The 27475-nt window shown below is 52.8% G+C and overlaps 1 protein-coding gene across 3 annotated transcripts in view; it reads left to right on the top strand.

The window, feature by feature from the left end:
* The window catches only part of GRM4 (glutamate metabotropic receptor 4), a 171905-nt gene that overhangs the window by 63424 nt on the left and 81006 nt on the right, over positions 1-27475 (top strand). Inside the window, exon 3 of one of the 3 annotated variants that reach the window (XM_055329525.1) lies at positions 4113-5007. The exons of 1 other annotated variant lie outside the window; for it this stretch is intronic. In XM_055329525.1, coding sequence (XP_055185500.1) covers positions 4489-5007 — 519 coding nt within the window. In that variant the 5' untranslated portion in view covers positions 4113-4488. The remainder of the gene's footprint in view (positions 1-4112; positions 5008-27475) is intronic. One more of the 3 variants, XM_055329526.1, reaches the window with a different exon arrangement.

The following is a 27475-nucleotide window of genomic DNA, read 5'->3' as shown; positions in this document are numbered from 1 at the left end:
CCTCAGATTGTAGGGTGCCTGGGCTGGAGGGGGAGGAGGGCAGACTGCACCCTCCCCCCTTGGCTCTCCTTACATCCCCTCTCTGGAGGATGTTCTGAAAGATGCTGTTGTGTGTGGAGATGACCATGTGCTCTTTCCTTTGCTCCTTGTCCCTCCCTGCCTATCTGGAGCCAAAGATCTGACAGGGGGTGGAAGGGAAGGGAATAGACAGGTTGAGGAGAGAGGTGGGGAAGGAGGGGGAAGGGTAGAATAAGAGGCCCCCCACTCCCCACCCCTACCCCCCACCTCCAGCCCCCAAACGTCTGAAGTGTGAGCTTCCCTGGCTGTTTTAGAATTGAGGGGGTGGCCTGAGGACTCAACCTCCCCCCATCTGGCCCCTCTTCGCTAAGGTGGAGGCTGCCCGGTGGGGTATGGAAGGGTATGGAAGGATGGCCTTGGCTCCCCCTGCTGCCCCACCCCCAGCCTCTGCTCCTGGTGGCGCCTTTTACTCAGAGTATTTTTACTTTTCCCTTGTTCCTGTTACAGGATCAAAAGAAGGAGGGGAGGCTAAAAGAGGCGGTGGTTTGCCCAGCTCTTTGGAGATGTTCAGAAAAGGCAGACCCAGCAGACCAGGGATGGGGAAGACCAGGGATGGAGCGGGACTGCTGTGGGTGGGGGCAGGGCCGTTGGGGTGGAGGGAAGCCTGTGAGCGGTTAGGGGGCAGGGCCTGGGGCCTTGGGCTCTTGATTCTAATGCTGCAAGAATTTGCTTTTCTCCTCACTGAGGCCTCCTTCCACCATGTGGCCTCTGCTTCTCCCCATTGTGTGTGTGTGTGTGTGCCTGGTGTGTGGTGTGTTTGTGTCTGTGGTGTATGTGTGTGTGGTGTCTGTGGTGTGTAGTATGTATGTAGGGTGTGTGTGCATATGGCATGTGGTGTGTATTGGCATGTGCTGTGTTCATGTCTGGCACGTGCGTAATGTGTTTGTGTGTATGTGATATATGTATGTACAAGTGTGTATGTATGATATGTTTGTGTGGTATATATGTGTGTGGTGTGTGTGCATATGGTATATGTGGTATGTGCATGTTGTGTGATATGTTTGTGTCTACGTGATATATGTTATATGTGTGAGGTATGGGTGTATCTATGGTGTGTGTGTGGTGTATGCACGTGTGGTATGTGTATTCTGTGTGGTATGTTTGTATCTGTGTGGCATATGTGGTGTGTAGTATGTTTGTGTCTATGTGATATATGTGTGTGGTGTGTGTGTATGGCATGTGTGTATGGTGTGTGGGTGTGTGGGTGTGTGTGTGGTATATGCATGTGCGATGTGTGTATGTGGTATGTGTTGTATAGTGTGTGCTATGTTTGTATCTGTGTGCTGTATGTTTGGTGTGTGTATAGTGTGTGCGTATGGTGTGTATGTGGTATGTGGTCTGTGTCTGTGGTATATGTGGTGTGTAGCATGTTTGTCTATGTGTTATATGTGTGGTGTGTGTGGTGTGTGGTACGTTTATATCTGTGCTGTGTGTATGGGGTGTGTGTGTGGTGTGGTACGTTCGTGTCTGTGTGCTGTGTGTGTACAGTGTGTGTTGTGTCTGTATGGTGTGTGCACATTGCTCCGCCTGGGGTGCGTGGGCTCCCAGGAAAAGCCCGTGTTGGGCCTTCACGAGGAATCTGGAGCCTGAGCTGGGCCGACTGCGAGGAGCTCCGGCCTTCCGCCAGCATCGGCCCCACTGCGGCCTCCTCACAAGGCCCATCTGAGGCCAAGACTCCCTCCATTTTTAAGCCAGGCCGCCCAGGCCCGGCCCGCAGGACGTTAGGAGAGGGCCGGCCAGCAGAGCGCGGGCTCCGGGGGCCTGCAGGCCGTGGGCCTGGGGTGGAGCTCACCTTCCTCCTCTGAGCCCGGGCGCTTAGACAGGCAGCCCGCTCCGGGGTGTGAGCGCCACCAGAGAACATGTACGCCCAGCACTTAGTGTGGTGGCCGGCACACAGCAGTGTTGTCATCGCTCCAGGGGCACCATGGCGTTTGGACAAGACAGTGTTTCATTGTGTGGGCTGTCCCACCCATGGGACACCGGCCGGGAGGGGACTCCTTCCGTGGCTGTGACAGCTGAAAGTGCCCTGCAGGGGCAGTCTTCCCCCCAGACCGCATCCTCATCCATCCCCTTCCGTCCTGGAGATCTGGGAAGGAGATCTCTCTAGGGGATGGCAGGGGCGGGGACCGCCGGTGTTCCTGTCTGAATGCTGGCATCAGTGGCAACTACCCCACAGCCCCTCACTCCTCGTGGCCACCCAGAAAGCCATCTGCTGAACTCACTCACAGGGAGGGGGAAGTGGGGATGACAGTTCCATTGAGGTGTAGCCCCCCTCCGGTTTTTTAGCAGCTCTTACTCTTCAGCCTTCCCCCAGGTACTGACACCACCCCACCCCACCCCACCCCCACCCCCACCCCCGCCCCGCCCCAGCACTAGGTCACTGGCTCCTGGCTTCAGGAGTGGCTGTGGGATTAGGAAGCTTTCCTGCAGGCTACCTCAGACCTCTCAGTGTGACTGGTGCTGGCTTTGAGTCTAGCCCCATCTTGATTTGCTTTGTGGCTTTGGGAGGGTTATGGGATTCCTCGGGGCTTCTGGTTCCCCTGTGGCATGGGCTGAAGGAGAATTAATAGCTGTGTTCTTGGCCTCTGAGGAGCTAAAGGGTGGGGGAACATTTTGATGAGGGGTCAGGTGTGTGAGGTGAGGGTTCAGAAGGCCCTAGGCAGGGAAGCTCAGGAATTGAGGCTGTACTCTCTTCTTCCTCTCCTTTTCCCAGAACTGGAGCAGTTGGGGCCTCTGTGTGGGGGAAGTCCAAGCAGGGGACAGGTGGCTCTGAGAGGCTTGCTTGGCCTGGATGCAGGGACTGCATCTCTAGGAAAACCTCCTAATCCAAACACAAGCCCTTCTTCTAAATGGCTAGGGAAACTGAGGCACAGAATGTGTGAGTGGCTTGAAAAACCCATTGTAATGGGAGCCTGGGTGTCAGCCCCCCAATCAAGACTCAGCTTCCAGTGCTTCTCCCTGTGGCCTTCTAAGTTGAGGGGAGGGAGGTTGCTAGTTTTGCGCGAGTGAGAGGCTGGGGCAAGGGAAGGAACCCCAGGGGAAATTAGCCCAAATTAGCAGTGAGAATGAGGAAGAGCTGGTGTTCTCTCCTCTACCCTTGCAGATAAATATTTAATCACAACAATAATAAGGACAATGATCATAATAATGTGCAATAGTTCAGGCCATAACCTGAGCCCCCCCTCTTAGAGGGAGGAAGTGGGGGAGAGAGAAAGAGCAGTGGAAAAATTGAGAGATAAAGACCATGAGAAAGATGGTGGGGGAGGGAGGCCAAGCAAATGAAAAGGAGGCCTACCTCCTTGAGCTTGGAGTCCCTGGGGTTACCGTCTGCCTGGGGTCTGGCTGAGGTAGAAATGTGAAATTTGCATTGCCCGATTGGATTTGGGATGAGGATTCTGAACTGGGACAGCCCCAGCTTCTTCCTGGTCTTCAGAGTGAGCAGCTCCCAGTCTGGTTTCTTCTGTAGGGGGCCTTGCTGGCTTCCTTATTCCTCAGTCCCCAAGGAACCTAATTGGCTCCAGAGCTGGGAAGCTGGGGTCCGCGTGGTGTTGTGCTTCTCACTGCCTGTGTGACTTGGACAAAATGCTCTTCTGCTCTGGGCCTCAGTTCCCTCATCTCTAAAATAGGGTTGGATCCTGTGGACCTGATTTCTTGCTGTTCCTTCATGTGGGTGAGTGTTGAGGAAGACCCTTCTTCCTCTCAAGTCAGTTCCAGGCTGTTCCTGGGGAGTGTGCACTCTGATCCCCTGGTTTCTGATGGCAGTGGGTCTAGGCCTAAGAAATCTTCAAACATGACCTAATTTCTGCCTCAGGCTCTCCCACTTGAACCAAAGTCGAGCAGCAGCTGGGAGAAAACCAAGTTCAGATTTGTGGAGCCTGTGGCGATAACCTCCAGCATCTCCTTCTCTCAGGCTCCTCATGAGAGATCAGAATAGCTAATGTCTTCTTTGGGCTTCTGTTTGATTCTCTCTCTCTCTCTCTCTCTCCCCCTCCCCCTCCCTCTCCCTCTCCCTCTCCCTCTCCCTCCCTTCTAAGGTTGGTAGGAGGAGAGCATTGAAGCTGTTTTCTCCTTGATGCCAAGATACGTCAAGCTAGGAGCACTCTCTTTTCACATTCATCCGTCAAGAACAGGCCCGCAGAACGTGAGGACCAAGACTAGAGCTTTGCTGCTCCCTAGCCACTCCCTGCTGCCTGTGGGAATGGCCCATGTCAGCAACTGAGCACTGCCTGAGTGGCGAGGAGCACCAGCATGGGTGACCCCATTGGCTGCCCTCAGCCACCCTGCTTCTGAAGCGGCCCTGGAGAGACTTGTGGGGGCTGCCCTGCCCATGCTCACCCAGGCTGTGGGGCCAGGGGCCTGCCAAGGCTAGGAGTGGGGCCTGCCCTTCATGGGTCTCTAGGGATTTCCGAGATGCCTGGGAAGACAGGCTGGGGCTGGTGGTGGGCCCGGCTGCCTCTTTGCCTGCTCCTTAGCCTTTATGGCCCCTGGGTGCCTTCCTCCCTGGGGAAACCCAAGGGCCACCCCCACATGAATTCCATCCGCATAGATGGGGACATAACACTGGGCGGCCTGTTCCCAGTGCACGGTCGGGGTTCAGAGGGCAAGGCCTGCGGAGAACTTAAGAAGGAGAAGGGCATCCATCGGCTGGAGGCCATGCTCTTTGCCCTGGATCGCATCAACAATGACCCGGACCTGCTGCCCAACATCACGCTGGGCGCCCGCATTTTGGACACCTGCTCGAGGGACACCCATGCCCTCGAGCAGTCCCTGACCTTTGTGCAGGCGCTCATCGAGAAGGATGGCACAGAGGTCCGCTGTGGCAGTGGCGGCCCCCCCATCATCACCAAACCAGAACGTGTGGTCGGTGTCATCGGTGCTTCAGGGAGCTCTGTCTCCATCATGGTGGCCAACATCCTTCGCCTCTTCAAGGTTAGTGTCTGGCCGGTTGGCCCCAGACGTGGTCTTCCGCCAACAACCCAGGGTGCCAGGCCTGGCTAGTTTCTTTCTCCTCTTCCCTCCTGGACTCTGAGGACTGTACCATCCCCCACAACAGTATCTGAGAATTTGGGGGCAGTCCTGTGGTGAGAGCTGAGGATCCGAGGAGTGTAGGTGTCAGGGAGGGAGCGGCTCCGGGGTGCTGGCCATGGTGCTGAAGCAGCACGGCCGCCCAGAGTTCCCTGATCAACTCCGCTCCTCTGTGGGGAATTCTGAACCGAGAGGGGAGAATGAAGTGCTGGTGAAACAGAAGGAAGGAGATAGGTGGACAGATGTGTAAAAAGACAGACAGATGGATATGTAGAAATACATGTAGTCAGAGAGAGAAACAGAGTCAAAGAAATAGAATGGAAATATGAATGTTGGAGATTGCCAAAGAGATAAAGCAAGACTTTTGTTTTTGACATTGTTTTCAAATAAATTGTAATTCCCTAGAAAGATATGCTTTTCTTGTAGTAGTTGAGAAAGCCCAGTGTGGCCCTCACACTTCACCCCAAGATTATGGTTATAAAATGTGTCTTGATATTTTGGATGGGGCAGTGGGCTACAGCACCTGCAGAAGGTGGATGAGGACAGGGAAAGGGCCTGGAAGGAGCAGGCGGTCTCTGTAGCTGTTGCTCTGGGCCCAGAACCAAGCTTCCCTTGCTCATTTGCTCATTTCCTTCCTCCTGCCCTTCTTCCTTACACACCTTTCTCCCTTTCGTCTGGAATCCTTCCCTGCCCCCTCCTTGCTACCTCCCTTCCTCTCTTCCTGGGGCAAGAGCTGCTGATTTGCAATTCAATTGGAGCCAAGTGCTTCGCTAAGCTGCTAAAACAACTGAAAGCTACCGGGTAGAGAGAAAAACATTACAAGCATTTTACCAATAATTATGAGCCGCTCTTCTTTGGAGCCTGCCTTCTTTGCTGTGTGTTTGTGTGTGCTTGTGTGCGTGTGTGTGTGTGTGTGTGTGTTGTGTAAGGGGTGGGGGGAGAGGGGGAGGGAGAGAGGGAAAATATGTGGGAGGAGGAGGAAGGAAAGCAACAGAGGAAGCCACTGGGTCCCTCCTTCATCCTGGTGTCAGGTTCCCAGCCTCTGGAGGTGGCCCCTTCCCTCCTCAGTCTCCAAAGTTAGACCCAGTGGGCTGAGAGAGGCTGTCTGGGCCCATGCAGAGTGGGAAGTGGTGAGGCTGGGACTCTCTCACCTAGACCTTTTCGAGAGCCCATTTGTCCAGTCCCACAGTACATCAGTGCTTTGGGAGCATTTTTAGGGGCCTGGGTTGAAGTGGAGGTGAATGGTGTAGAAGTCCACTAAGTTGGGCATGGGGTGGGAGTGGGAAAGAAATGAAGCTAGAGTTGTCCTGTTACAGCGTGGGGTGGGGGTTAGAACTTTGTGGGGTCATGTGCCTTGTGCTCCTTACCTATGGGCCTTCTTCCTGGGGTGTTGGTTTTACTTATAATCCAAATGGAAACAGTATCTTAATTTTTAAGCAGTTGGATGAATTATGAAGAATGCCAGATTAAGATGAACAGAAAACTTGAAGGAAACTTTGCCCTTGCAGTAGACAATCCAAACAGCCCCCAGGGGGCTGTGCTGCCAGAGATCATTCCTTACAGATGGTTTGGGAATGGGTAACCTGGTCCACTTCTCCCACCTGCACTGAGGAGTGGAGACCCAGAGGGGAGGAGAAAGCAGGGCTCAGCTGCCCAGGCCAGGTCCTGGCAACGGCTTAGATTAGCTGAGTCATTACTTCAGCCTGCCTGCCCCAGGCCTGAGAGGGAAGGCCACCTGGGGCCATCAGCAGAAAGGACAAGCCCCAGACTCCTTGTCAATCTGTCTGGGTGGGGCCTAGGTCCTTGGCCTTGGAGAAGAGGCCCAGACTATATACTTGGGGTTGTTGCAGTTTCCTTATTGGAGCTTTTTATTAAACACTTTTGGGGGCACCTGAGTGGCTCAAGTGGTTGAGCGTCTGCCTTCAGATAGGGGTGTGATCCTGGAGTCCCAGGATGGAGTCCCACATCAGACTCCCCGCATGGAGCCTGCTTCTCCCTCTGCCCGTGTCTCTGCCTCTCTCTCTCTGTTTCTCATGAATAAATAGAATCTTAAAAAAAAAAAAACACTTTTGGGGACTGTGGGTGTTTTAGAAGACAGTCTGATGGGACCCTTTTTTTTTTCTTTAAAGATTTTATTTATTTATTCATGAGAGACACACACACACAGAGAAAGAGAGGCAGAGACATAGAGGGAGAAGCAGGCTCCATGCAGGGAGCCCGATGTGAGACTGGATCCCAAGACTCTGGGATCACATCCTGAGCCAAAGGTGATGGGACCCTTGTGTCCATGACCTCAGTGAGTGCCTCCCTGCCATCTCCCAGAGATGAGCCAGTGCCCACTTTATGGAGAGATGGAGAGGCTAAAGGAGTGGAGAGGTGTCACTTGACACAGGGTAAAGGGTACAAGAATGGTATCTGTGAGTTCTTGGAAACATGGATATTTTGGAGTGAGGCATCAATGACTCCACTGGGAGTGCACTGTGACTTCCATGCTAATCTCTCTCTAGTTGGCACAAGGTCTCTGGTAGGGTGAGGGTGCCTGGAGCCAGGCCTCACCAGCCTAGGGGCTCACAGGTACTCCTTTTTTTCTGCCCATCTGGTTACCTATGAACATGGCTGAGGCCTCAGTTTTATCTGTGCCTTCTCAGATTGCCAAGAGATGAATGGGTTGGGGCAGGGGGTCAGGAGCCTCCCTTCTGCACAGAAAGTGAGATGGGATTGGGAGGTGGGGGCCTGGGGAGGAGAGAAGGAATGGGGGCAGGGGGGACATGTTGGAAAGGAGATTCAGGGCAGGGGAGATGGGGAGAGAGCCAGAGGGAGGCAGTCATCTGTGGTCTGCATTCCTTGGGTTCCTTTTAACAGTGTTAATGTTCCAGCCTGGCGACAAGAGGGCTCCTCAATAATTAAACTGATAGAAACGAGAGGCTGGGTGAGAAACTTAAAAGCCTTTTACAGAGGCAAAAAGGTTGAACTTTGCTGGGGTCGGTCAGGAGCAGAGGCCACTGCCTGGAGAGCATGAGGGAGGGGCGCCCAGGCCAGGAGAGCTGCAGTGTCAGGTGTCTGTTTCAAAGGGCATCACTGGAGATCCCTGGGTGGCGCAGCGGTTTGGCGCCTACCTTTGGCCCGGGGTGCGATCCTGGAGACCCCGGATCGAATCCCACATCGGGCTCCCAGTGCATGGAGCCTGCTTCTCCCTCTGCCTGTGTCTCTGCCTCTCTCTCTCTCTCTCTCTCTCTCTCTCTCTCTGTGTGACTATCATAAAAAAAAAATATTAAAAAAAATTAAAAAAAACTAAAAAATCAAAGGGCATCGCTGCAGCCCCAGCCCTGCTCTGCCAAGGCCAATAAGTGGGGCCTGCTGGGAACTTCTACCAGAGGCTGTGATTATAGCTCCCCTTCTTCTAAGAGGTGAGTTTCTTGTGCACAGCTCAGAGAGGAGCTCTGGGCTTGGGGGCACTAGAGGTGATTTCCTACGTGGAGAAAGCTAATGGGGTGCCTTTGGGGTCAGAGTATGAGCAAAACTCAAAACTAGTAGAGCTGGAAGGGGCCAACTCCCCATCGTACAGATGTGGAATCTAAGTCCTGATTAAGTGAGCTAGGCAGGGCCAGAAGTTAGGTCCTCAGCTCCCAGGCCTGACTCCTTCCAGAATGCCTGTCCAAATAAACTGGGTTGGAAGTGGGACCCAGGCTTTCATGGGGACCAGAAGCCCTGACTCTCAGAAGTCGTGGGTCTGACTTGATAGCTTATATCCCTTACTTCCTGTTCCCATCCTCTTTCTTCATCCTCATTTTGGCTCTCTCTTTGGGAACAGGGAATATTGATGGGTGTAAAGAGTACCTTTTGGAAGAGCTCCTAAAGCCCAAGGATGTGGCTGGTGCAATGCTATGTTGGGACAGCCCAGGTTCTGGAACCAGTTAGGCCTGGGTTTGAATCTTTCCACCAGAGTCCCCTCACCTCTATTCACCGTGTAGGTCATTTATACCATAGTGTGAATGAGCCAAGAAGATCTTTTCCTGAGAGCAGCCACTGTTGGGGGGAGAAAGAATATATCAGGTGACTTGGAAGAAAGCAGTTTTTAAATTCCAGACTTGTAAAGGCTAGAAGGATCCAGAAATCGTTCCATTGAGTCTCTCATTCATTTGCAGCAGACAGAAAAGCTGAGGCTTGAAGAGGGTGGTGTGTGTGGGGTTATCCAGCCTGGTGTTGAAGAATTTGGATGCTGGAGCCAGAGAGTCTTTGTCACCATGGCTAATTATTTTGCCTGTTTGTGCCTCTGCTTCCTCATTTTTTTAAAACAATTTTATTTATTTATTTATTCATGAGAGACACACAGAGAGAGGCAGAGACATAGGCAGAGGGAGAAGCAGGCTCCCTGTGGGGAGCCCGAAGTGGGACTTGATCCTGGGACCCCAGGATCACACCCTGAACTGAAGGCAGATACTCAACCACTGAGCCACCCAGGTGCCCCTCTGATTCCTCATTTGTAAAATGGGGATGAGAACATAGGCCTATCCTATGAGAACATATCCTCATAGGCCAGGTGAGATAATTAAGAGTTAATGTCCAGAGAAGGCCTAGCACGGTGCCTGGCACACAGTCAGCCCGCAGGAAATGTCACTGCACAGCTTGTGGGGCCTGAAATCAGCATGAGAGACTCCATTGATGTGGAAGAGGCTGGAGCGGGTGGGCAGTGACAGACGGTGACCTTTGAGGCTTGATCCTGGAGAGGCCCCACCATCTGCTGGGCCTCTCGTCTTCCTGCAGACCAAGCAGCCAACCTAACTTTAAGATAACAAGCTACTTAGGTCTCACCGTCAGACAATGGAGCATGGGAGGAAGGAGTGGGGTACAATGGAGGGAGGGCAGAAGGGGGCTGGGAGAAGAGGGGACACTGGTGAGTTGGGGAGAGGGTGGAGATGGGCAGGTGCCCCAACTTCCTAAGAAAGGCAGGACCGGGGGCGCTGGTGAGCCACATTAGGCCTTCTGTGCAACCCCCCCACCAGCCCTCCTGGCTGTGTGATACTCTGGACCCACATGGGGTTGTAAGTGCTGTAAAGGTTTGTGGCTTACTTCTGGAGAAAGCTGCCTGCCTGGTGCTTGGCTTGTTCTGCTCCTCAGTGCCTGACCCAGGACTCTGGGGGAAACTTTATGGCTTAGATAACACAAGATATTCTGTTGAGGATGTGGCTTTGTGTCTTCAAAGTGTTTTTACTGCACAACGAGGAGGAACTTTCAAGAAAGTCTATCCACCCTCCCACAGCTTGCCCACTCCCTTGAAGACAGCTTCATCCTTCCAGCACCAGGCCAAAAAATCTGGTGACAGTTTTGACCATCCTTTTTCTACTGTCAGCAAACCCTACAGGCTTTCCTCTTAGAATGTGCCCTAGACATGACACCCCTCACCCTTCCCACCCCTGGGGCCTCTCCCCAGACCACTGCAGAAACTTTCTCTTCTCTCTCCTTCCAAATGGGCCTCTCCACAGCCAAACCTTTGCTCAGTGGCCATAGTGAGCTTTCTAAAAGCCAGATCTCACTCCTATTAAACCTATCATTGCTTTTAGATTAAAATGCAAATTTCCAAACTCCTGCCTGTCTGAGAGGCTCTGTGCTACCAGGCACTCCGGCCACATCTTTTGTCTCTCCTGGGTGCTCTCCTTACACTCATAAGTTTTCCTTATGGTCCTTCATGACACTGTTTTCCCCACCATAGGGCCTTTGCATTTGCTGTCCCCTCTATATGGAATGTTCTCCCTTCACTCTGTGGGGCTAGGTACTTCTCATTCAACCTGAAGCTTAAATGGACTCCCTTCAGAGAAGCCCCCCTACCCCTCAATTATTCGGTCTTGTTTCCTCATCTTCCCTTTATGGTACTCATCGTGCACGTGGTTTCATGTGCACATTTCTTTGTTTTCCTCTTGGCTGTTGCCTTTCCCCTGTAGACCAGGGGTTAGCAGACTATAGCCCAAGAGCCAAATCTGGCCTGCTACCTGTTTTTGTATGACCCATGAGCTAAGAATAGTCTTGGTCTTTTAAGTGGTTGAAGGAAAAAAATCAAAGAATAATATGTCACGACACAGGAAACGCATGTGGGATTCAAATTTTGGTGCCCATAAATAAAGTTTTGTGGGTATATTCCAGGCCCACATTTATGTATAATCTAGGGCTACTCTTTTTTTTTTTTTTTTTAAAGTAATCTCTACTTTTAAGTAATCTCAACATGGGGCTGGAACTCACAACCCTGAGATCGAGAGTCACATGTTCTACCAACTGAGGCAGCCTGGTGTAGGGCTACACTTGAGCTCCTACCTGGGAAGTGAGATGAGTCAGAGGACATCAGCTGACCCTGCCAGCCTCTCAACAGCACCTGCAGGACCCCCAGTTGGTGCCAGGCCCATAGGCTCTCAGGAATCTTGGCTTACTCATGGAGAGTGAGGCATCTGTTGTCCCCATGTCCCCCCAGACTCTGTGCTATCAGCAGGGTCACCATGGTCTACAGAGTCCTGTATCAGCTCTTGGTTGTGGGCATGATTGTAGCCAGGCCCATCTTACCATTGGGTTAAACCAGTGCCCACCAGTGCCCACCACTTTGGTCATCCCAGGACCACCTGGATGTATCTCCAACCCCAAAACATCTCTGGTTCCTCCCTGACTTACGGAATTCCTTTCACCCGAATCTCTGTTTCCTGTTAGTGCATATCTAACCCTGTACCATTTGAGGCTGTTGTTAGAGATTTGTTTTAACAAAGCTTCCTCAATAAATATTTGAGGGTAAGTGAGGGACCCTCCAGGAGAGGTGTCTGAGGTGGAAAATCCCACATTTACAACAAAACACACATCCTGTGCCAGGGTTTTTCTTAATCTTCACAGCAAGCCCTGGTGTGTAATTGTTATTCCTTTTGTACAAATAGAAAACTGAGGCACAGAGAAGCTGAGCAATTTGCCCAAGGTCACACAGCATGTGTGGTGGAGCTGGAATACAAATGCAGGCTGTTTGGCCCAGAAGCTACCCAACTCGCCACTCTGCTCTCCTATCTCTTGGCCATCAGATAGACTTGGGTTTGAGACCTGGCCTGATACTCTGTGTGGCCTTTCTGAGTCTATTTGCTCAGGGGCATGATGGTATTTGCCTGGCAGAGGTGATAATGTGTGCAAAGCCCTGAGGAGGTGCTCAGGGGACACTGGTGTCACCAGAATAGTTTTGCCAGAGGTTAGTGTTTGTGAAGTGCTAGGCCGCATGAGGGGTGGGGAATGTGTGGAGGAGGTGTGGGAAGGGGGTCTTGCTGAGGGTGACTATCAGGGGTAGCACATAGGCCTTGCTTGACTGTGCCCCTCTTTCCCACAATCATCGGCTGTCCGTCTGTGCTGAGAGTCCGGGAAGGGGGGCCTCAAGACATAAGGGTCAGGCTGAAACCTGCGCCGAGGGGGGTGGGGGGACACGTGGCCCCAGGAAGCAGCTGCAGGCCCAGGCTCAGAGCCCCCCCCGACTACTCCTTTGCTAGTTCTCTCCATGCCCTCTGAGCTCTGTCCAAACCAGCTGGATGTTGTCCATGGTGGAGGGGTAGCCCCCGCAATACAGTCAGATGCTGGGGATCCAGAGGTAGCGGGAGGACGGGTGGGTAGGGCTGCCGGGGTAGAGGTTGTGTGGCTTCAGTGGTTCTCAAGCCTGGCTGCTCATCACAACCACCAGGGGAATTTACTAGAGCCATTTGAGTCCTCAGCCTCCAGGGGGCTGATGAGACGTGGAGGCCTAACCTGTGTTTGGACACCTGCGAGGGGGCTGGGTTGGCCCACCAGACCAGGTGCTCTGAGTGGGCCCGGGATTCCCCTTCCACCTGGCTTCCCCAGGGGGCACCCCACCCACCCTGCAGCCCTGGCAAGCCTGCTGCTTCCCAGGTGCCCCCTGTGCCTGCAGAGTCGCTCGGAATGCAGGAGGTTTGGGAGTGGAAGCCGGGATTCAGCCCTGGCGACTGGACTGGCAAACAGGTCTGTTATTGTGAAAGTAGAAGGAGGGAGTGGGGCCTCTGGGGGGACTTCCCAGAAATGCCCTTGAGGGAAGCCTGGTGGGCTCCTGGAGTCCAGGTAGGAGCTGACGGCCCCCGGGTGGGCAAGGGGTGTGACTTTGCGGTTGAGGTGGGACGGAGCCTGGGAGGCTTAAGTTCACTACTGCCAGCATCTGGCTCTCTCTCCTTGGCTGGACCTCGGCTTGTCCACCTATAATGATCAATTAATTCTCCACTGACTCATTTACTCACTCATTCATTCACTCACTCACTCTTTCGTTCACTGACTGCATACTGAGCGTCTCCTGTGCCCAGCCCTGCCAGCAGCAGTCTCCATCTGGCTGCACGCTGAAATCACCTGGGGAATTTGAAAAAAATCCTAGTACCTGAGCCCCACCCCAGGAATTCAGATTAATTGGTCTGAGATGGGACTCAGGTTCCCCGGTGAAACCCACGTGCACCCTAGGTGGAGGACTACTGCTTTAAGGAACCTTATAAGGCAGGAGACAAAACGGAGGAAGCCCTTGCCTTGCTGGGCTTCCACGTTTGAGGGGGAAGGCAGGCAGTGGACAGGTAAAGCATATAAATACTTAATGGAGAACAAAGCAGGGAAGTAACTAGAGAGGTGAGGGAGTGGGGGGCCAATTTCAATGGGATGGTTGGGGGTGGCTTTACTGAAAAGGGGACATTTGTGCATAGGCTTGGTAGAGTAAGAGGGGTTGCCCTATGGATATCTGGAGGTAGAGTGTTTAGGTAGAGGGAATAGCAAGTACAAAGGCCCTGGGGCACGGCTTTTCCTGGTTATTGACCTGGGAACCCAAGAGGAAGTACTGAGACAGCCCTGGGGGCAGGGAGAGGGGGACTACAGGGATTCCAAAACCCACATCCTGCTCCTTATTGCTGCACAGGGTGTTGTGGAAGGGGGGCTGGCAGGAGTCTGATGACCTTGGGCAATCACTGGGCCTCTCAGGACCTCAATTTTGTCACCTGTACAATAGGCAAGTGGTCCCTGCACAATTCTCCTGGAGCCACACAGGTGATGGGGGAGGAGCCATAAGGGCGGAGCCTGAGGGAGGATCCTATCCTGCTGGCCTCCTCCTACCCATGCTCCGCCCCCCGCCCCCCCCCAGCCGCTGTCCCTTTCCCACCCCCACCCCCCCCCAATCTGAGGAAGGAGAGCTGGAGACAGGAGCCAGGCAGGGCCAGCCAGACAGGGAGCCCCAAGAGGCAGTAGCATGTAGTGGTTAAGGTATTGGCTCCAGGGCCTGGTTTCAAACCCCTGCTCTGCCATTTACTACCTGGGGGGCACCTCTCTGTGCCTCAGTTTCCGTGTCTGTGAAATGCCAGAAACCCACCTCATAGGGCGCTGTGAAGACTGCACAAATGCATGGAGAGTGCTAGGGTAGCATCTAGCGTGTAGACTGTGGATGGCGGCTGAATGCCTGGTTGTAGTGAAACCCAGAGCACTCCCTGGCCTTGCAGGTAGCCACATGGTAGGTAGCCCAGAGCTTGGCCCCAGGTCACTCCACCTCTCTGGACCTTGCTCATCTCATCTGTGAAATGGGCAGACTCAAATGTACCTTTCAGGCCAAGGATGTGGAATAATGTAGTGAGGAGCTGGCGGTGGGGTGGGTGTACAGCCGGGCTCCATAATGTTGGTCCTCATCTCCCACTGACAGAGCATCCAAGGGGGGTTCAGGAGAGGGGATGTGGTCTGAGCCATGCAAGCTGGGGAGCTGGGCAGGTCGGTGGCTTTTGGCAGAGGGATGACTGGTGAGTGTACCTGAGTGTCCCCAGTGGGATGGTCCTGGGGCTATCCTGAACCTCACTATGAGGTCTGGGGATGCTGGGGTGATCACTGGCTCCCCACTCAGGGGAGAGCTGTGGGTCCTCTTCCACTGAGGCTTCCCATAGCTCAGGAATCTGTGTTCTGGGTCTGGCTCTGCTGCCAACTCACTGTGTGACCTTGGGTGGAAGGAGGGCATTGGATCAGGTGGGCTGACCCCACTCCTCTCCCCCGTGGCCTCTCCTGCAGAAGGAGCATTGAGTTTTACCTCCTAGGGGTCAGGTCACCATGGGATTGCCATGGCCCCCGTGGCCTTTCTGGTCGTCTCTCCAGTGGAGTCCAGCCTGCCTCAACCCTGCATGTTCTCTGAACTTGGGCCCTGCTTTCCAAACCTACCTCAGGGATTTCCCTGGTCAAGTGCTCCTCCTCAAGTGCCCCTCCTTTTTTTTTTTTTTTTTTTAAGATTTTATTTATTCATAAGAGACACAGAGATTGGCAGAGACACAGGCAGAGGGAGAAGCAGGCTCCCTGAAGGGAGCCCGATGCGGGACTTGATCCCAGGACCCCGAGGTCACGCCCTGAGCCAAAGGCAGATGCTCAACCACTGAGGCATCTAGGTGCCCCTCGAGTGCCCCTCTTGATGTCTGATGGACAGAGTCAGACTCCTTCAAACCCTGACTCAAAATCCAAGACTTCCCTGAGCCTTCGTGGGCTGCAGCGATCCTGGTACATGAGGTCCTTTGCATGGCTCTTGTAGGGCTCCCTGAGGTCCAGGGGCTTATTGAGGGCAGAATCGGGCCTGGACACCCCCGCCTTTAGGCCCCTTCCCCTCCACCCCAGTGCCAGGCCCTGTCAGTGCCAGGGAGTCCATCAGCCTTGGGACCAGGTGTGGAACCTGGTGAGGGAGTGGGCCCTGTGGAGGGGTGGGGCCCACACTGTCAGACCTGTTAAGCTCATGGTACCTCCCCTGCCCAGCCTTGAATGAGCTGTGTGCTTCTTGGTTTCCTCCCAACTTATTAAACTAGCATTTTTATGACCCAGACATATTGGAAATGAAAATAAGGCACATTCTGCTTTATATTCCAGTTGACCTTTACGCTTGCCACTTGCTCAGGGGCCTGGCCTGGGTGAGGGGATGAGATGCGGCCCCCAGCCTTCTGCCTTGGGGCTGCCATGGAGAGCGGTACCCCGGAGCTGTGATGGGGGGAGGGAGGGAAGCAGGGCCTCCCTTAGTCTCCAGTCCCTGCCTCATTCTGTGGGACCCTGTGGCTTTCTCTGCTTCCCTCATGTTCTACCCACATCTCTCCCTTTCCTTCCACCTTCTCTGGCTCTGCCTGGGCCTCTCTCTGGATCATGTGGTGGCCTCATCCACAGTTAAGGCCAAGAGGTAGGAGTGGCCAGCAGCTCACCTGAGGCTGGACAGGTGTGCCCCCGCCTCCCAGCCACTCTGGCCACCTGCCCGCCTTGATGATGGACATCCGTATCTCAGTACTGAGCGTCTCCTGGTGGGCACCAAACCCTTTGAGGCCCCCTTTCCCGACTCAGATCGTCGTCGTCGTTGTGTCGTGGTTGTCGTCATCCCCCCCCTTGCCGGTGGGATGACCGTGGGCTGGCTCTGCAGGCATCCCAGGGTGGTGGGGACACTTGGTCAGTTGCAGGGATGTGAAGCTGTTTCAGACAGGGCAAATCCTGGCTCTGCCACTCCTGGCTGTGTGACCTCGGGCAGGGAAGGTCACAGAACGTCTTTGAGCCTGTTTCTGGATCTATAAAATGGGTAGGACAGTTGTGAGCATGAATGGGACAAGGTAAAGTGACTGGCCTGGTGCCTAGCGTGTGGTAGGCCCTCAAGAAGCAGTAACTGTTGTGAAGTTTGTTCATGCATGAGAGGGAGGCTGGATTCTTCCCCCTGTCCCCCTATTTTATCCCCTCTCAGGCCTGAGTCCTCCCCACCCAGGCTTTAGTTTTTCCTGGGGTCCACGGAGAGGGGCCCCAGGATGACACAGGAGGTGTGAAGTGCAGGTGCAGGAAGGTAGAAGCAGGCCTGGCAGCCTGTTCTCTAGCCATCCCCAGGGGCCTAGGAGGAATTTAAAATTGTTAAGGCTGAAATATGCTGGAGGGAGGGAGGGAGCCCACTGAGCAGCACCCCCATGCTGGGCAGGAGCAGCCAGGGGCCCTGATGATCCTCTGGTGTCTCTGGCTAGGGCTGCGGAGTAGAGAGACAGCACTTAGCTCATTCTTCATCCCCTGTGGTCTGTGGTTTCAGGGGAGGCCCAGCAGCATTAACCTCGGTCAGGGCAGTGGGTGTCTGTGTTCAGTGCAGCTGCCTCCCTCCCTTGGAATTGGGGCCTGAGAGCTGTCAGGGAATCCAGTCCCATGTCTCCCCCTCTCCCCATCCCCGCCCCTGCACCATAGCGGCAGATAGAAAGCAAAGCTAGATCCTTAGGAAGGAATGTGGGCAAAGGACACTCCTCCCCTCAGGGGAGACCTTGAGGGTTAGGACATTTGGGGGCCCTGCCCCCAGGTGTGTGAGGGACATGGCTTCCAGGATCAGGTCTGTTCTGAGGGGAGATGGGGGAAGTGGGGAGCACACAGGATTCACAAAGGAGCCTTTTATCAAAGGTGAGTGGCATCATCCACACGGGCCTGGCAGGAAAGGGGTTCTCTCTCTCACAAGGCATCATGAATTTTATTACCCCCAAATTCCAAGCATATGGAGAATTAGAGAGCCTAATAAACTGCTCTGTACCCACCACCTGGCTTGGTCAAATACTGATGTTTTGCCCTAATAATATCAACATTTGTTTTCATTTTAAGAACGAAAATGTTGCAGATGTCATCAGAGGCTCCGTGTGTGCGTCCTTGCACCCTCCTCCGCTTCCTCCTCAGAGGCAGCCACTGCCCTGTCCTGTAGGGATTGTTTGTAATTCTTTCAGTTACTGTGCCCTTAAAAATAGTTTTGTTTTGCATGTTTTAAGCTTGCTAAAATTGGGATCTGGGTATCACGTTGCTCTTCAACCTTTCCTGTTCCTTTCCTTGGCCACATACTCCCCCCGCTGGAACAGCACCCTGTTCATTTACTTGTTCGTTGACTGGACACCTAGCAAGGTTGCTGATGATCTTCCTAGTTTTTTTTACCAAGGGTGCTGCACGACAATGCTGGCCACTGTGTCTTTGTGTTCTTGGGAGAGTTTCTTGTGGGTCGCACCCAGGAGTGGAATTGCAGACTCGTGGGGAATAAGCCTCCTGAACTTTCCCAGAGGCTGGCAGGTTGCTCTCTACGTTTTATGCAGGAATGCTGGTTTCCAAACCTGCCTCCACATTGGAACCTTCTGGTGCTGGTTAGAACACACGTTTTCACCAGGTGCCTGGGCCTACGCAGCCTTGCTAAGAGGACTCTCAGGGTGTGAAGTCTTGTTTCATCAAGCTCCCGGGTACCTTGTGGACTTGCATTTGGAGGTGCTTCCTCTGGGTCTGCTGCTCACTTGCTGTGCAACTTTGGGAGTGTTGCTGGATCTCTCTGAGCCTGGATGTCCTCATCTATAAAATGGGGATGAGGATAACTGAGGACTCAGGCTCTAGTGTTGTCCAGCGGGAGGTTGTATCTCCTCGACTCCATCTGTGATGTCAGGCTTGATTCATTGTTTTACACAACAAACGTGACAGATCTCTGCTTTATGCAGACCATGCCCCATGCTTCTGAAACTTGGGGTTGGGGTGAAGATACCTGACTCCAGAGTCAAATGGTCAGTAATTTCATGACAGTAAGATGAGTTTTTTTTTAAAGAAACATTTTTTTAAAAGATTGTATTTATTTATTGTGAGAGACACACACACAGAGAGAGAGAGAGGCAGAGACACATGCAGAAGGAGAAGCAGGCTCCATGCAGGGAGCCCGACATGGGACTCAATCCCCGGTCTCCAGGATCACACCCTGGGCTGAAGGTGGTGCTAAACCGCTGGGCCATTGGGCTGCCCAAGATGAGTGTTTTTAAAAAATTTTATTTATTTATTCATGAGAGACACACAAAGAGAGAGGCAGAGACACAGGCAGAGAGAGAAGCAGGATCCCTGTAGGGAGCCCAGTGTGGGACTTGATCCCAGGACCCCAGGATCACACCCTGAGCCCAAGGCAGACACTCAACCACTGAGCCACCCAGGTGTGACTTTAATGAGTGCTTTAATTGGGGTAGATGAGGTGCCCTTATTCAGCCTGGTGGGAGGTGTCAGGGAGGGCTTCCTGTAGGAGGACAACTAGCTCAATAGCCAGGATACAATTAGGTAGGTGGAGGTCTGTGCTGGGCAGCAGGGGAGGGCATTGCAGGCGGAGGGACCCAGGAGTCCAAAGCCCTGGTGGTGAGAGAGAGAGCCTGGTGCTGTGTGGGGGTCAGCTGTCTTGCTTCGGGTACTGCTGAGGCTTGGGGTGACAGTGGTTGCTCCTGACTAAGGCCTCAGGTTGCAGCTGGAAGGGGGTTTATGGGAAGCCTGAAGTGTGAGGAAATGTTAAGTGCCATCTAAGTACTTTGATTATTTTAAATTGCTTAAGTGGTTTCTAAGATGGTCCTAAGTATCCCGGGGACACAGACATAAAATCAATTAGGAAAGTGCAACAAACCCAACTGAGGGAGAGTAGCCCCCTCCCCTGCTTGTCCTCCCCCACGCTCACCTGGGCCTGGCTTCGGCCCTGGCCTGTCAGCCTGGACCAGGACCCCGTCCTCTCCCCTCCAGCATGAGGCCGGGGAGCCCCCAACTTCTGTGCTGGCCCCCCTGGCCTTGAGTCCTGGCTTCTCTCTCAAGCAGTTTGGGAGGTAGGGGGAGAGGACAGGATGAGTGGAGGGGTAGGAGGGTAGGCAGAGAGAGGGATTGTAGGTGGAGGAGCCTGAGAGGATCTCCCATGGAGATGCTTCTCTCTCCTGAACGTGCCTTTTATCCAGGGGCCCCAGACCTCCTAGGCCTGTAGTAGTATTTTTTAAGTGTGAAATACTTTCCCATGGGTATTCAAAGGTACTGAGGGACATACCCCAGCCCCACCATGGAGGCAGCCACTGCTTCCTTTCAAAGAGGGCATGAGTCTGGACTTGGGGCTGCCGTATGGCACACGTTGGGGGCACCATTCACCTAGTGTATCAGGGCAAGGTGTGTACACCTGTGTTCTCCTCCACTGTCTTCACATGACTGCAGCAGGGGTGACCTTGGGGACTGATCAGCGAGTAAGGACCTTGTCCTTTGCATGGCCACCAGTACTCCCTGCTTCCGGTCTCCTGGTGATGGACACTAGGTGGTTCCCCACCCTGTGCGTTTGTGAACAGAGTCATGATGGCTGCCTTTGTCATTGACTGCTTTGCACATCTCTGTGGGGTGAATTCCTAGGGAGTGCCGGGTCAGAGGGCCAGTGTATTTGTAATCTCATGGCCTCCTGCCAGCCCTGGGTGGGGCCTGGACTCCCTGGGGCCTGGTCTCCACCTCTGCTGCCAGCTGGGTGGGGCTGGGAGGAGGCCCCGTGGCTGGTGCTGCTGACCTGGCCTCTGCAGCCTTGTGTAGCAGATCATGGGGAGCAGGGACCTCAGTCCTTAGCTAAGGAGAGGCTCAGAGGAGTGAGTCTGTGTAGGGTGGGGGTGGAGGCAGCCCTAGGCCTCTCTGCAGGTCCGGGAAGGTGCTGAGAACTAGCAGGGGAGGGTGACCATTGCTGGCCTGGCTCGGCTGGCCATCTGTCCACCCATTCCCTCCACCCCCCATCATTCAGGTGTGATTACCCCTAGTGAAACCCTCAGTGCCCATACTCTGCTGTCTTTGTTTTTTTTTTTTAATTTTATTTATTATTTTTTTTATTTTTTAAATTTATTTATGATAGGCACACAGTGAGAGAGAGAGAGGCAGAGACACAGGCAGAGGGAGAAGCAGGCTCCATGCACCGGGAGCCCGACGTGGGATTTGATCCCGGATCTCCAGGATCGTGCCCCGGGCCAAAGGCAGGCGCTAAACCGCTGCGCCACCCAGGGATCCCTACTCTGCTGTCTTTGGACGCTGTGGCTGCCTTGTGTATCCCTGTAACAGACGCGGCTTGGAGGGGTGCGGCTCGGAGTGTATGACTCCGAGGGTGTGACTCCGAGGGGTGGTGACTCCTTGGGTCCCGCAGCAGCTCAGGGCTGGAGTTTGGCTGGTCCTTTGCCTTCCTGGCTCCCCAAGGAGTGCTTCTGGCCCAGGCCCGCACATTATGCTCATCCTCCGTCTGCACCTTGGTTTAGACACTGCTGTCTGCTGGAGGGCCCCCCTTCTGTTCTAACCAGCCTTGGGCCCTTGACAAGATCACTTAGACTGTCTGCCTCTCCATTTCCCCATCTGCGCGATGCATCAAGACCCAGTTTTACTGAATACTTTCTGAGGGTAGTGAGGCAGGAGCTTTCTTACTTCTTCCTGGAGGGGCCTCAGGATTCTTCTTTTGGGGGGCTTGAAGCTGTTCTTGTTTTCCATGTGGATTTTCCATGTAATACTTCCCTCTGAAGAATCAAGGGCTCTGCTGCCTCCTTTCTCCCCCCTCCAAAGTATTCAGGGAGATGCTGTCACCCGCAGCCATTGTACATATTTATTATATTAATTCTACATAATTCACCGAACTCTCTTTGAATGAGACGTGGCTTCCCCTACTGAAAACCCTCTTTATTCTTCCCCGCTCTTCATATCCAGCTACAAACCTCCTCCCCTGGGACCCTTCCCACACCAGTCCTTACCTGGGTCTGTGCTGGCCCCTAAAGCTTTCATTCCCTCTAGCATCCCCACCAAGAGAGGGACCCTGAGGTCAGGGACTATGTCACCTATTTCTTCTGGGGAGTCCCCATAGAATCTAGAGAGATGAGCTGAAAAATATTTTTAACAGAAAGATGTCAATGTGAAAAAACAAAACAAAACAAAACAAACCACCCAACCTCTTTTCCAAAAGGAAATCCGGCACAGAGTTGGCTAGAATTTAGGCAGTAAGAATGCTTCGACACTGAACTTTTCCCTATTTCATAGAGATGAAGTGAGTGGGTTTTGTTCTAGTGTGCACAGTGGTCTTTGGCAGTGTTGAAGGAGGAAGTGGCTTTTTCCTTAGCTTTTGTTGGGTTTCCAGTTTAATTAAAAATATGTATGTTTTCTGTACAGCTTGGGATTTAGCATAGGGGTACGGTCCATGATTTGGGGAACTTTCAGGCACCTGCTGTAGGCAGCTTCCTTTTTTTTTTTTTTAAATTTTTATTTATTTATGATAGTCACAGAGAGAGAGAGGCAGAGACACAGGCAGAGGGAGAAGCAGGCTCCATGCACCGGAAGCCCGATGCGGGATTCGATCCCGGGTCTCCAGGATCGCGCCCTGGGCCAAAGGCAGGCGCCAAACCGCTGTGCCACCCAGGGATCCCGGCAGCTTCTGAGCATTTCTTGGAAACCATGGGAGGGGGGCACCTGCGTGGCTCAGTAGTTGAGTGTGCCTTCGGCTCAGGTCATGATCCCAAGGTCCTGGGATCAAGCCCTGCATTGGCCTCCCTGTTCTGCAGGGAGTCTGCTTCTCCCTCTGCCTCTGCTCGTGCTCTCTGTCTTAAATAAACAAAATAAATAAACAAATAAATCAAATCCTAAAAAAAAAGAAACTGTCGTAGGGCCTTAGGGCCTGGTGAAAAACAGAAAAGAATGGGGACACCGGGGTCCCTTATAACCAGTGACAGTTTACAACCTTTCACAGTCCCTTCTTGGTTATTCCACAGGCCGATGGTACTACAGAGTGCTCAGAACAGATGCCCTACTTTCCAGGAAGAAACTGAGGCCCGTAGAAGTTAATGTGTGGAGACCACCTGGCTAGTCAGAATCAGAGATGGGCTTTAAACCCCGGTCCTAGGGGCAGCCCGGGGGACTCAGCGGTTTAGTGCCGCCTTCAGCCCAGGTCGTGATCCTGAAGACATGGGATCAAGTCACATGTCAGGCTACCTGCGTGGAGCCTGCTTCTCCCTCTGCCTGTGTCTCTGCCTCTCTCTGTGTGTCTCTCATGAATAAATAAATAAAATCTTAAAAAAACAAAAACAAACCCCGGTCCTAGATCCCCAGACCTGTGCCCGTCCCCTCCACATAGCTGGATGTGACACGCAGGTCCTTTGAGGCCACCTGTCTTAGTGTGGGAGTCCGTGGGTGGTGCTGAAGGTGGTTTGCAGTCTGGCATCGTGTAGGTCTTCCTCTGCCCTGTGGAGCGTAGGACCGTCAGCCCCGGGGTCCTTATGTGTGAGTGTGGCCTGATGGCCCGACTCCTTCCTGTTGGTGCCTCTAAAAGCCAATGTGCTCATTGCAGATTTGGAAGAAAGCAGAAGAGCATAAAGAAGCGAATGAAAATTGCCCACTCATTCCTCCATCCAGAGTGACAAACTTGAAACATTTGTGTATTTCCTTCTAGCATCTCTTATATATAATTTACGAGGTTGAGACAATAACACCTCTGTGGTTCTGTAGCCAGCTTTTGCCCACCAGACTACAGTTGGGAGCATTTTCCACTATCCTTAAATAGTCTTTGAAACATGGTGTGTAATGGCTCCGTAATCCCCCATCAGGGGGCCCTTTTATGTGCTATGTCTCACTGGTGGCTGGGTGGGGTGTGAGGTTTCTTGGCTGCTCCCTCAGCTGTGCATTTCCAGTGCTCTCTCTCTCTCCAAGGGGTGATGTGATAGCGAAGGCTTGGGTGCTGGGTGGTAGGAAGCAGAAGGTGGGAGGGTCCTACCTAATTGGACCAGTTATCCTGGGAGAGACAGGTGCTCAGGTGAGCTCCCTGAGAGGGCAGATGGGAAGGTGGACATGGCAGGTGGAGCGTAGGAGGCAGAGCCAGGTGTCCTCAGTGATGCTGTGGGCGTGGGACACGGGGGCCTGGAGAAAACTGCTTGGCTGAACTACAGGCATGGGGGTGAGAGATTGTGGCTATCACTTTATTTCTGCTCAGGATGAAAGCCCCCCAAGAGCCCCAGAAATTAAACTCAGGGATTCCGATTCAGGGTGGTAGCTGAGGGAGGGGTGGGGGTGGAGGGGGCAGGCTGGCAGGGAGGGGAAATGACCTCACCTGTACCACTTGCTGTGCACAGGTGGGATGTGTGGCAGGGGGTGCCCAGAGAAGGAGGTGGAAGCCCCTGGGCTCCCAGGGTGGCTTTGCCTCAACAGCCCATCCGGCCGACCTTCACCCTGGTCCTTCCCTCTGGCCACTGTCACTCCTGCTCCAGGTCCCCTGTGCCACTCCTTATGTCTCCTAAAGTCCAATCTGCTGGCTTCTGCTTCTAGTATTCCCTCAGTCCCTGAAGAATGCTCTGTCCACCTCTTCTTTTTTCCACATTACAAAAAATTGAAGTATAACTTATATATAGTAAAGTACACAAATTTCAGGTGTACTACTTGATGCGCTTTCAAAAATGCATGTACCTGTATGAACATTAAGACGGAGAACATTTCCAGTACCCTAGAGTGTTCCCTTGAGCCTCTCCTAGTCCATATCCTTCCTTCCCCAAGGCTAATCGAGCCTGACTTCTAACAGTATAGATTACTTGCATCTGGCTTTGAGCTTCTTATAAACAGAATCACACAAACCGTAAGTCTTTTGTATCTGGCTGCTTTCACCCACATTGTCTGGGAGGTTCATCCATGTAGTTAGATGAAAGAATAATTGGTATTTTTCTTTTTCATGGCTCCATACTATTCCGTTGTGTGGTTGTTTGCATGATTCATAACTTGTTTACCCATTCTGCTTCTGCTGGACATCTGGGGTGAATCCAGTGATTGGCTATTATGATTAAAGGTACTCTGAGTATTTGTAGACATGTCTTTTAGTGGACATGAGCACTCATTTCATATACATACACGTACGTATATATGTATATGAACACACACACAAACATGCACACACACACAATTGCTGGCTCATCAGCTAAATGAATGATTAGCTTAAAAAGACAATGCCACAGGGTGGGTGTCTCAGTCTGTTAAGCCTCTGCCTTTAGTTCAGGTTATGATCCTGGGGTCCTGGGATCGAGCCCTGCAGCAGGCTCCCTGCTCAGCAGAGTCTGCTTTTCCCTCACCTTTTGCCTGCCGCTCCCCCTGTTGTGCTCTCTCACTCTCTGTCAAATAAATAAGATCTCAAAAAACAAAAAGGTACTGCCAAGCATTTCTCCGAAAGGATTATACCTTCTTGCCACTTTTTCACTTTTTTTTTTTTTTTTTTGCCGTGGAAATTTCTCCCGTGCTTCAAGGCCCATCTCAAATGCTACCTCTGTCATCATCTTGACGGATAACAGTGATGGTTCAGATGTCAAGATCTGCGAGTCACGGTTCTGCCTCTCTTCCTCACTGCTCTACCTCCTGGCCCAGAACATAGTAGGTGCTTAATAACACCCATGGTTGAATTTATGTGCCTGGCACTGAGTCAGAGCTTCATAACGGTTATCTAATGTAAGTGACCAGCTGGGAAATTCTACAGGTGAGGAAGCGGGCTTGTCCAGGGCGTAGCGGAGGCCTGCAGCACCGCCTGTCCCTGAAACCTGTGCTCATTCCACTGTTCTTGGCGGCATGTGTTTGCAATTTCTTGTTCTTTTTCAGCTCGCCCACTTTGATTTCACTCGGCCTCATATTCCAGTCCGGGGGTTGTTGAAGTGAATCTTGTGGGTGACCTAGTTAGCTTGTGACCCAGCCAGCTCCTGGCTTTGCCAGCCCTTTTTTCCTCCTGAGTCTGGGCTTCAGAATCAGGGGTTTTCAGGTTGGGGTACGGGTGGCAAGGCTGTAGAACCCACTCTTCTGAAATGAAAGCCCTCTCCTAGCAAGGCCAACATTTATACCTCATTTTACTTTTCCCAAGCCCCTCTCCAGTGATTGTGACACTCCCATGGGGTCACAGCCTGGGCATTGTCATTTGCATTTTCTGAGTGAGGAAAGCAGAGCCAAAAAAAAAAAAAAAAAAAAAGGAAAGCAGAACCCAGGGAGGTGGTGTGATGTGGCCAGAGTTCATCGTGGAGGCTGGAGAAGAGCTGGGGTGAGGCTTGAACTCCTGCCTCCCAGCCACAGGCCGTGAAGTGTTTCGGGGGGTGCTGGGAGCTGATAGAGAATTGGAGTAAGGTTCAAACCCAGCCAGGCTTGTCCCAGGGCCGCCTTGGGAAGCCAGAGAGTCTCCTTTAGGTCACTGATGTACTAAGTGGTCTTTTAGAGCCCTGACGGTTTTGCCAGGGGCCTCAGGGGCAGCCTCTGGGTTAAAGTTCACTGCAGACCCCTAGAGGAGGGGGCCTAGTCTGTGGTCCAGATACAGGACTTGGCTGAGGGCAGGCAAAGCAGGGCAGCAGGGTTGGCCTTGGGGAGCTTCTGGCTTCCCAGGCGGTCCCATCCTGCCAGTTTTGGTGGGAGCTGGGCATGTGGCCCGGCAGACGGTACGAGTGCCTTGATATTTTAATTGAAGCCTGGAGACACGGTTGCTCTCTCTACTGTGCTAACAATGTAAGGAATAAATAATTCAGCAGTGGCTGTGTTGTGCCTGCTGTCCTCACCCATGGGGGTGGCCATGCTTGTGCTCATATATGCAGGCTGCCGGGTGGGCCAGGAGCTGCTATTATGGGCTGGACTGGAGGCAGGGCATTGCCGGTTTTTTTTTTTTTTTTTGTATATTTTTTTATTGGAGTTCGATTTGCCAACATATACTGTAACACCCAGTGCTCATTCCGTGCATTGCCGTTTTAACAGGGCCCTGGCCACCTCTCAACCCTGGGGAATTGATTTCCTCCCAGGCGTCCCCCAAGGAGAGGTTAGTGGAATGTGGGGCCAGCTGTTCCCATGTGCTGCAATTAAGAGGTACTTAAAAGTCCGTTTGTCCTCAGGCCAGCCTGAAATGCCAGCAAACTGGAGGAAAGACCCCTCTAAATGGGCACTCTCCCTGGACTGTGTTTGAACTGGTTCAGTTTGATTCAGCAAATATTTATGGAGCTCCGAGTTTGTGCAAGCTACTGGAGCAGGTGGTAGGGATGGCAGAGATTGCCAGAGTGAATAAATCTGTGTCCTTCCTGGAATGGGAGGTGTGGCATATGTGTGATTTGTCATAGCTTAAGTTGGGGTATGGGACGGCTGTGGTGGAGGTGCAAGTTAGGGTCTATGGGGTTTCAGAGGAGGGAGAAGTCACTTCTGACAGGGCATGCATAGGGTGGCTGCCTAGAGGAGGTAGTCAGTATCCTGTAGGCAGAGAGGGAGCCATGAGAGTGCTCTAAGTGGAAAGGGCTGAAACTTCAGATATGTCTGGTTGGATCAGTAAGGCTTGTGGCATTGGGGGGAGAGGGTTGGGTGGTGGATAAGTGGAGGGGGGTGCTGGGGTGGGTTGGGGGCTTAGGCCAAGAGTGTGGACTTGATCCTGTAGAACAGTGCCCTGGTTGGATTTGGGGGTTAGAAATATTCCTTTGAGTGCAGAGTGGAAGGTTGGTTGTAGGCTGAAGCCTGAGTCTTGAGAGAGTGATTGGGATCCAGTGGAACAATTCAGACGAGAGGTGATGATGGCCCAAATAATGGCCTTGAGCATTCATTCCGTCATTCATTCACCAAATAGTCAGATGTTGGGCTAGGTTAG

This window comes from Nyctereutes procyonoides, unplaced genomic scaffold (genome assembly GCF_905146905.1).
Source record: "Nyctereutes procyonoides isolate TBG_1078 unplaced genomic scaffold, NYPRO_anot_genome, whole genome shotgun sequence".
NCBI classification, from domain to species: domain Eukaryota; kingdom Metazoa; phylum Chordata; class Mammalia; order Carnivora; family Canidae; genus Nyctereutes; species Nyctereutes procyonoides.
Note: the sequence above shows the minus strand (reverse complement) of the source record. Positions and strands in the feature narration are given on the sequence as shown.